The sequence below is a fragment of the Neolamprologus brichardi genome, chromosome 6, assembly GCF_056152115.1.
Source record: "Neolamprologus brichardi isolate AB-2024 chromosome 6, ASM5615211v1, whole genome shotgun sequence".
NCBI classification, from domain to species: domain Eukaryota; kingdom Metazoa; phylum Chordata; class Actinopteri; order Cichliformes; family Cichlidae; genus Neolamprologus; species Neolamprologus brichardi.
This window is the reverse complement of record NC_142109.1, coordinates 2131222-2141827: the sequence shown is the minus strand read 5'-3', so window position 1 is coordinate 2141827 and position 10606 is coordinate 2131222. Positions and strand designations below refer to the sequence as shown.

Here is a 10606-nt window from a genome sequence, read left to right as displayed (position 1 = left end):
GCAGAACTCTGTACTGACAGCTATTTCATGCAGTGGACGCTTGGCTGGTCTCGTTTCTCTAAACATTAACAAAGCTTAAATCTAATTTAGACAACTTTATCTAGATTTCAAGAGCAATAATTAACTGTGCAGTTAAGCGTATGGTTTTGTGAAGAGTAACTTTGTCACCTGCTGAACGTGTAACATTAAACTGTTGAGTTTGAGACTTGAAAGTGGACTATTTGTTGTGAACATAGTTGTAGTAGATCCTTGACGTTACACTGCCACCTTCTGAGGTCCTCCAATGTCTATGAGACTTTGTCCTTAAGTCCTGTTGTTCTCCAGAGTATGTATGTGTTCTTAGAGCCTGTCAAAATACTGAGTATATTCCACTTGCACTTGCTTCCACTCTAACTTACTCAGACCTAATGTGACGTTTCCCGCCCTCGAAACGGCGCGAAACGTGAAGCGTGATCTGTTAGTCCCACCCACTTTAGCGAGCGGCGGGAAGGTCAGACCTGCAGAGGCAGCTAAGAGGATGAATATGAGGACTGTTTTAAGCTGACATTTTCATTCCAGGTAAGTCTTTATTGTCAGTGATTTGTTTTCGTTAAAAACAAATTTGGTTTGAATCTTATGAGTAAACCTTGAGGTGTCTGGGATACTTTAATGTGCCTTTCTATTCATATCTAGATCGTAACTGTCAGTGCAGCTGGGCTCGACCTACCAAAGCCTGAATATGCAGATATTTTGTAACGTGTCATACAACAGCTGAAGTTTCTTGTAGTGCAGCTATCCCATCTGTTGGGTAAACTCTGTGGCTTCAAGAAACAAAATCAGTCAGGTGAAGGTTTGAAGTTATTATTATTATTATTATTATTTTATCAAAATATCCCACATAATAGAGCTGTGTGGGGTAATATAAAATACCTTAAACTTTTAAATTCTTTAATGAGACTTCACTTGCAACTAACATGGACAGTACACTGTGTGGGGAATTATGTACATGTCATACAAATGATTAAAGAGAGTAGCTGTTAATGGCGTTTGTAATGTGGACTGTATGGAACCGCCTTTCGCAGAGGAACAGGCTACTCTAACATTGGACCAACAATTCTTACGGATTGCGTTTCAATTATACCAATATTCACGGCAACAGTGACACATGATGGTTGTTTCCCGAGAGGACGAACCTCCACCCAAAAAAGTATAAACATGTGTCCTAGCATTTCAAAGCGACTGCAGAAAGCAGGACTCCCTACTAGAAGGTGTTTAATATCGTAAACCCGAATGTGCTCAAGACACTGTGGCACCAGTATTGCCAACTCCTCAGTAAGGAAAATCGCTATTGGCTGTCCTAAAAGTCGCTAAATGACGTCATCACCTAATTTGCATAATTGGTCATGCTAATGTAATTGTAACCTATGTTGTTGGAGAGAGAAATAACATCGTGGAAGAGACATGAAGTGAGTAAAAAACGTCCTAAATGCATTTAGAGTTTATTTAGAACTACAAATTAAATTTCTTTTAGCAATTATTGTTTTTGTAATGTCACAATTCCAACCCTGCTCCTTTACCCGGGCTTGGACCGGCAAAAGTGACCCGAAATAGGCACTCTGGTGGAGTTACTTTGTGTGTGTGTTTATAAGTAATTTTAAACCTTGTGATCCACAAAACAGCATAAGAGTAAAAGAAGAACTGACTGCGTTACAGCACCCGCTGCTTGTTGAGAGTAAAAGCCATACGCGCTTTCACGTCTTTTTTTAAAACTCTGAAAACTCACTAAATATAGCGACAAAGTCGCTAAGTTGGCAACATTGTGTATATTCTCTCTCACTCTGTATATTCGCAACGACACATGAAACGCTACTGCGTTGTTTTTACGCATGCGTGGCAAACACACACTTCCCTGTCAACCATTTGACAGCCGCCCATTGGCCCTCTCAACTTACCCGCCTCCATTACCTATGAATGTTCCGCGGGAACTCTGAAGACGTGAAATAACCTATGAGAGAAGGTTCTGGATATCACTCCAACCGAGCCCATATTCAAGTGAAGTTTTCGTATCCTGGTTGAACAAATTTAACTATGTTCAAACAAACGCTCGGTTTGGCTTTAATTTTCGCGTTGCTTCACACCGGTAAGTACATCTATAAGTACGTCACTTTGGAAGCTACGCGGACACGGTTATTTTTCTGCTTTGAGCCTAATGTAGCAACACTACTTTGGGTTTCACGAACCCTTTAAAAGAGTATTACTGCGTTTTAATTGATTTGTGTGCTATTTGTGTGCTATTTAAACTCTCCCCACCTCACTCGACTCGTTGAAAGCTAAGGCTAACAGAGCAACAGGTACCTGTGCTCTGTTTAGCTAGCTGCTTTTATAGTTTTGAACTTAGTTTTTCTTTTGAACTGAGACCAGATGTGTATATACCGTGTAGTAAACCCAGCATAACGCCACAAATGTCAATTTTAAGGCGCTAAACAATCGTTTAGCAAACGCTAAACGATTGTTGTTATTGTGTTGTGGCTACCTAGGTTGCTTGTATTACCAGTTTAGGATGAAATCAGAAACTCTTCTTTCCAAATTTGGTGAAATCTTTATGTCTAGCTTCTCTCTTTTAACTTGGAAGATTTTATACTAATTGTATATTTGATGTGGTACACCGTACAATAAATACCCAAGTGAGCACGTTCTTGATTGTTTTGCATTCCTCACATTTCATGAGTGAACTGCCGCAGGTTTGTCATTTGTATGGTTTACTCACAAGTGTGTGAAATAATCGTGATATAAAGAGTCTGGCACAAAACAAACAAAGGTTTCTGAAAAGATCCTCGTTTAGAAAAGAAAAAGATTATGAGGAACGTGCTGTGTACAATGATAGAAAACTGTTAGGAAGTTTGTAAACTGTCAACAAAAAAGCTATTTGAAGTCTTGGGCTGTGATTCAAAATATTGCTTTTAACAACTTGTATAATCAAATAACACATAGGTGTCAAACACGGGCCAAATTTAGCCCGCAGCCTAATAGACCCTGTGCACGAGAAAATGCTAACTTCCTGGTTTGAGACGGGATGTGGGGTTGTACATTTTACTTTGCGGTCAATCACTACTGCGAAGATATACTCCAAAATCATGTCCAAAACTCGAAATTGCATTAAGTTACAAAGAGCAGAAGGTGGGAACATTCACCGCTGTTGTGTCATAAAAAATCTAATGATTGATGTTTAAAGAGTTTAGATCGATCAGTTGTTTACATCACTCAGCACAAGCAGAACTGCATCACTGCAGCAGAGGACACATCGTCCACATTCAGAAGCACATCTCTGTATAGTGACGGTTATTATGATCTAAACAGGCAAATGTTCAGCATTCAAACTACAGATGAAGAATAGTCAAACTAGATGTTTTCCCCATTATGTCGATATCAGCTAGTCAAGTACACACCTACACAGCATGTTAACAAACCGTGAAAAAAGCCACACAAAAAATGAATGATTGCTGATAAGGGTTTCTATACACTAGTATTTACGAAGGGTATGTTGTGACTTACCTTCAAAATTACAGTGGTCCCTCGCTATAACGCGGTTCACCTTTCACCTCGCTGTTTCACAGATTTTTTTAGTGCAAGTTTTCATGCTTATTTTTACATCACATTGTGTCCTGCGTCCTGATCGCTGCAGACGATCTCCTCCGTGACCTCTCTTCTGTACAGTACAGAATCACTGCATCGATCGCTAGCAGTGTGACTCTGAAGTGCAGTACTGTATGTCCACGATGTCCACGAAACGTTTTGCACCGTCAAAAAATAAAATTGGCTACTTGATTTCAACTATCGCTGGTTATTTTTAGAACATAACACCCGCGATAAACGAGGGACAGCTGAGAAATATAACATTTGAATCCCTTTTCTCTTTTGCCCTGAGGCGCGGGGAAAAATATCGACAAGTCGATGAACATCATTTACAGATATATTGGGTAAATGCCCGAGACATCTATAGAAATGTAAATCGCCGCTTGATTCATTCATTTGCTTAACTTGTTTTGGACCGTAAACAAGGCGCGAATAGGACACCGGAAACAAAGCTCCCCACAGGAGTTTCCGCACCGGAAGTAGCATATGCTAACGTGCACATAGTCTATTACATTTGGCCCGCGAAGCCATACCAAATTACTATTAGAGCTGGCCTACTGGTAATTATACAGCTAATATATATATTGTTTAGTATTAAGTTTGCTTGTTCCATATTTAGTTTTTCAGCAAAACTTGTTTGAGTCCATAAGAAAAGATTCATTCTTATATCTGGAGGAAGATTTTTTTTTTTTTTTCAATAAATATTAACGTTAGCCCGCGACTTTGTACCTGTTTTGAATTTTGGCCCACTGTGTATTTGAGTTTGACACCCCTGCAATAACACAATAATCAAATGAACTAATGGTGAAAGCTATCACAATGTGCAGCCATGACTTCAGTTAGCTTACTGAAAATGCCAGAATCTCTTTTTTCCCCCTTTTTTTAAAAGGGAAAAATGTTAAATTTTTTACAGTCCCTATTCTTATAGTTTGCATGACTTCCTGAACGAATCCAATAGTGTGTTTAAATGAAATGCTTAGTATGTACAACTTGCACTGTCTGGGTAAACAGATTAACAGATAGCTGTATATTTCTTGTTTAGCTTGGTGACCCCCACTTTAACCATATATACCTGCACGAACCTGAAAGTGGAGACAATGTATGTGCAGTCTTTGTTAATGTTAAAACTGTTTGTTTCTCCAGGAAAATTTCAAACTTCGAACTCTGGTACTTCGATTAGCCGAGCAGAGGGTGATGATCTCACTTTTCAGTGTAAAATCCCCCCGAGAACCAACTTGAAGGACCGCTCTCTGGTTCTGAAACGAGTCGATGGAAACTCAAGTTACACCGCACGTGTCATCTACACCCGTCGAAATGGAAAGGAAGATCTTGATTCACAGCCGGAACAATACAGAAACCGGATGAACTTCATCGATGAAGACCTGGGGAGAGAATTCATGACTGTACGGATCCGATCAGTCCAGCAGTCTGATAGCGGAAAGTACAAATGGTTTATCCCAAAGTCAAACGCCGCCTGTTTTTTTGATGTTGTTGGTAAGTTGGTTCATGAGCTTGTTCATTATTTGATATTACTGGTATTACTTAATAAATGTTGGAATTGTATATGGTTATGTAAGTAAGAAACAGAAGTAAAACAACTTGATGGTTTTTACCTCATTTGAAACAGTGACAGAGAAGCAAAACTTGACTGAGGAGAATGACACTAGCACAACAGCAACGCCAACAGAGGAAATGCCAGGTACAGGTAAGACTGGCACAATGAGGTCATCGTTTTGTTTTTAAGTTTGTTTGAAGAAAAAAAAAACAGAAAATCAAGACGTATACCTTACAAACACTTTGCTTTTCCTTTTAGATCCTGCACCAGAGAACCGCCGTCATCATTATGCCCTCATTCCCGTCTTTGCTCTTTTCATAGCTGCTGTTTTCCTGATGTTCTTCAAGAACAGTGAGTTAAACAGCGTTACATTTTTAATTTAGCCATCACTGACTTTTGCATTCAGGCTTTTGAATTGGTACGCTCAGTCAAGTTGATTCACATATCTGGTTTCTCAGCTGAAGTCCACTGGTCAAACGAGGACCACAGGAGGATTCATTGTTTGTTTTTCAGCACAGGCTGTACAGGCTGAGCTCCGTTATGGTGCAAAGCTATTTTAAACAACCAGCACTCGTTTGTTTCCCCTAATAAATGCACCCCTAACAAACAGCTACTGAACGACAAGTCACAAAAAGTGATGTAAAGGTGTGGAAGGATATTTATGTCATGACAAATGCACAAGCGCATTTAAATTCCTTGCATGTAAATTCAACAAACCGTGCAGACAGTCTGCATTGCACACACTGCTATAGTTTCACACTCGGCGAGTGGCACGATCTGATATCCTCGTGTTGGTGTTGTTCCCAGATCATCATACTAAAGGTTGTTCCAGGATCAACATTGCAAGTGACCAATCAGAATGTTGTGACGTCATACTTTTGCGACTTCGGGAAAAACCGGCGTAAAACAAAAAACTGTACTTAAGCTGCGAGAAACCGCCTTTGTCCGCCGATCAACGGACCCTAACCCTGACCCTAACCCTTATAATAAACGCTAAGCAGAATTGATATTGTCCTTGCAACATTGGAATTTCATAAATGCACGAATGGGTTGGTGCGCAAAAGAATAACGTCACAACAATGTGATTGGTCACTTGCAATGTTGAACCTGGAACAACATTTTCATGATGATCTGGGAACAACACCAACACGACGATATCAGATCATCCCGGCGAGTAGCTCCCTGCACTCAGAGGCAAATCCTGCTCAAACGAATAAACGAGACCAATGTAGCACACAGTGCTAATGTGATTGGTCACTTTGATGCACACTTCAGGTTACTGTGTTAAACTGAGGTACGCTGTGGCAGCGACAGAAACGCTGTTTTAAACCGTACTTGTTAACATTTTGAAAACATAGCAGTGGCAAAACTGTCACTGTATTACTTTAATGCTGAAGAAACCAGAGGATTTGAAAGTAAGTTCTCTTGTACAGTATTACAAAGCTTAACTTATAACGAGGACCAGGAAAGAAAGTGTGCATCAGAATGTGGCAACTATAAGTTTGGCCAAAATAAAGATGTTTAAACCAATCAACATAAAGTTGCTCAGTCTGCAGGAAACACATGTAACAACATGTAACTGCACGTTTCGAAACGTGCCCCTGAATTCTTTAATAAGTCTTTAAGATGAGTTTCAGCATTAAAGTGAAGCCCGTCATAAATCAGTACAATAGAAGTAACTGCTGTAGCTAAACTAGCAAACTGCGCTTTCAAAACATCAACACATCCTCACAACTGACATGTAGCACAGATCAACTTTTTTATATTAACGTTTTGCTTTATTCATAAAATATAACTATAAAAATGCAGATACTTCTCTAATCATATGTAGCAGAATTAGATTCATATAAAATATAAATCAACTAATTAATTGTGGTGTGATTTTTAGCTTCAGTGAATTAGTCCCATCAGTGGTGTACACTTTAATGACTGAACACTTATATAGAGTTTGAAGTATATTTTAATGCAGAATATTTGTACTTTTACTTCAGTAAAAATGTATTTTTACCAAATGCACATGTACTATAGTATTACTTTTTTATATAAGTATGGGATTTAGGATGGGTACTTCTTCCACAGCTGTAAAAAACAGATAACACTTAGCATGCAGCAGCTACAAGCTACATCCTGCTCTGCTGTCCACCCCACAGACTGTCTGTGGTCACGGTGTGTGGAGCTCTGGAGCCAGATGTGTACAGCTGTTTCACTGACTGAAGTACCCTCACTGGCAACAACATAAACACATTTTATATTTCTTCACATTTTATAAAATTACGTTTACTCGACTGACTAAGAAACAATTTTTCCTGTTGTTGTTTTTTGATGTGTGCTTCTCGTTGTGATTTTTAAAAGCTGTGTAATCCTGTACAACAGATTAATGGGGCAGCAGTGCAGAGGCTTCAGAACTAACCTTGGAATTAAATTAACATTTAATAATCCAGTGACAGTTGTCAGTGTTTCCACTGATGTACAACAAACAGTAACTGCTGATGATTAATTCAGCAACCTTTATTTTTCAAATTCTAAACAAATACAGTTCAATGCCGGGCTCACACTGTGCGATTTTTGGCCCATTTTGAGCCGATTTTTGAGTCGTGCGACCATTTTGGCGATCGGCCCGATTTTGGCCTTCATCGTGCATCGTGTAGTATACGTGGGGTAACGAAAAGCGATTAACACCTCACGACCAGCTCCCGATCATCAATCGCTTGGTCGTGAGGGTGTCACCGCAGCTTCTCACACTGCGCACGCGCAAACACAAATGTCAGCGAAAAAGACGGAGCAGCACGGCAGTGCAGCGTGTGATCTGGACACAAGTGATGGAGGCACTTGTAGAATTTTGGAAAGCTCATCCGAGCCTTTTCGATGTGGCCTCACAAAATCATCACGACCACAACAACCGTGAAAATAGTTGGATTTACACTGCTGCTCAATCACAGCTGCCTGACCATGTTTTTCATTAGCAATTTAGCAAAGTTGATGGTGGTGGTGTGCGTGTCTGTGTGAGTGAAAGACAGAGAGGGAGAGCGAGCGACAGAATTTCTGTTATAACCTTCATTTTATGGACGCACATGTGAGCACTCGGGTCGCATCAGAGCATCGGGTCGTATAGTGTGAGACCTGCATCGTGACCTACGAACTTCTAACCCCTGCGAGTCAATCGTACAGTTTGAGCAGGAGCTGAATCGCACGACTGACAAAATCGCACAGTGTGAGCCCGGCATAAAACAGCTTTTCTGTCCCTGTCACAGTGTAACTCAGTTTAACGCAGTAACCTCAAGTGTCGATCAAATCGACCAATCACATTAGGACCCCGTCTACCTTTGGGCTCTGCCTCCAGACAGCAAAAGTACGTTTAAAAGCATAAGCAGGATTTCTCTCCGAGCTCTGTGAAACTGTAGCAGCACATTCAAACCAGACGCTCTTGCGTGTGCGATGGCTTCTTTGTGAGTTCTGCGCATGATGAGATAAATATCATTCATATTAAGGTTGTACCCCCTCACTGATACCATTTCTAATTTCCATCTCTTATAAAAATTATAGTATGCTAAATTGTGCTCATTTTCTGAGTGCTCATAGTTTACTTTCATTTTGTTTAAAATTTATTTATTTGATTTTTTTAATCTCTTTGAAGTTCCAGATTTCACACTATACCTTTAATCAAATGGCCTGCATTTGTATAGCGCTTTTCTAGTCCCTAAGGACCCCAAAGCGCTTCACACTACATTCAGTCATCCACCCATTCACAGTCATTCACACACTGGCAGCTACATTGTAGCCACAGCTGCCCTGGGGCGCACTGACAGAAGCGAGGCTGCCGGACACTGGCGCCACCGGGCCCTCTGACCACCACCAGTAGGTTATTTGGCATGCAGCTAGGAGGCAGCCTGGGATCGAACCACCGACCTTCTGATTAGCGGCTGACCTGCTCTGCCACCTGAGCTACAGCCACTAATCAACACTAGCTCCCATCTGTTTTATATCCATATCGTCTAATGTTTAACAGTATATGTTTATTATGGATAGCAATAATGTTTGATTAGTGGCTGTAGCTCAGGTGGCAGAGCAGGTCAGCCACTAACACTATTGCTATCCATAATAAACATATACTGTTAAACATTAGACGATATGGATATAAAACAGATGGGAGCTAGTGTTTTCTAAATTGCACATTCAGCTCAACACATAAATGGCACTTTGGCTATTCAGCCGGGCTTTCTGAAAATCCATCCATGTGAAGTGTTGTTGGTCGGTGGGTGCGTCTGGTTAACTTTCCAGATAGTTCGGCTATGATGGTTATGTTGCAGCTTCAGTTTAAAGTGACTCTAGAAAAGTCTTGAATCACTCATATTTATTTATACGTTGGTTCCAATGAGACAGACTTTCTTGCCTTCTTACTTATGTGTTTAGTTAATTTTATTATCGTTTTTTTTTTTTTAATTTTCTTTTGTGGTCTTGAGCACCAGTTCTTTACTTTTTGTCTGATCATTGGCTGCTTTTTCACTCATTTTTCAGGCCTGTCCCTATATCTGACCATCTTCAGATAAACTGTTTGTTTTTTGGTTAAATATAATATACCACGTTCTGACTGAGAGATTTCTGAAAAATTCAAACATACACCTCTGCTGTCACTTCCCACATAAATAAAGATAAAAAGCCAAACAGCAGTGTGGCGTTTGTAGGATTACTGAAGTTGAGCTAGCTGGTATGTAGTGCTTTTGGATAGTACAGCATTATTTCAGTTTCTAACTGGTGTTCTTGTTCTCACAGGGATTTGTAAGACGTGCCAAAGGAAGACTGAAGAGAAAGACTCTGAGCTGGAAACCCAAGGTAACAAAGCAAAGGAAGGAGATGAAGAGGAACAGCTCAAACCATCAGCAGGAGGAACTGACGGACTGAAAGGATAATCTCATCATCACGGCCAGAGAAAAGAAGCTTTTTTTGAATATCCACCATTTGGGCCATTCATCTGATCCTTCTGTCAGTTGCTCAGGTGCAACTAAATATTTCCTGGAAACGTAGAAAAAAGTAAGATTGTTTTATGAATTATTTGGAAAATCAAATTACTTAATAGTAGGGCTGCCACGATCAGTCGACTAGTCACGATTACGTCGACTATCAAAATCATCGACGGCTAATTTAATAGTCGACACGTCGTTTGAAGCTTTGTAAGATTCCAAAAGATGCAGGAATAAGTAGTAGGATTTAAGAGTGTAATAACGGACTGTAACAGAAGATGGCAGCACAGCAGTCATTAAACCCAGAAGAAGAAGAAGAAGCTGTTTCCAAATTCAGGAACCACATCCTCCTGTGCCCGCATTTGTAGGCCGATTACGTTACAGCCACACGACGAAGACTGTCCAAATTCGAACACTCCGACAAATGTGGCCCAGAAATGCGTCCTTCATTTCCCCAGATTTGAAGGATGGGTCGGGATGG

General features: G+C 40.3%; 1 protein-coding gene across 1 annotated transcript; it reads left to right on the top strand.

Moving 5' to 3' along the window:
* The first annotated feature begins 478 nt into the window (after positions 1–478).
* Positions 479–10606, top strand: LOC148102394 (uncharacterized). Its single transcript, XM_087841449.1, has 5 exons — positions 479–558; positions 4756–5106; positions 5240–5317; positions 5426–5518; positions 9938–10606. Exons 2-5 carry the CDS (start codon positions 4974–4976, stop codon positions 10072–10074), a joined length of 441 nt encoding a protein of 146 aa, XP_087697575.1. The 5' UTR covers positions 479–558; positions 4756–4973; the 3' UTR covers positions 10075–10606.

Bases quoted from the DNA above. Each gene is read 5' to 3' on its own strand.
- LOC148102394 (XM_087841449.1), top strand. From the start codon at position 4,974: ATGAACTTCATCGATGAAGACCTGGGGAGAGAATTCATGACTGTACGG. The intron at 5,318-5,425 runs GTAAGACTGGCA...TTTTCCTTTTAG, and splicing joins AGAGGAAATGCCAGGTACAG to ATCCTGCACCAGAGAACCGC. The intron at 5,519-9,937 runs GTGAGTTAAACA...TTGTTCTCACAG, and splicing joins CCTGATGTTCTTCAAGAACA to GGATTTGTAAGACGTGCCAA.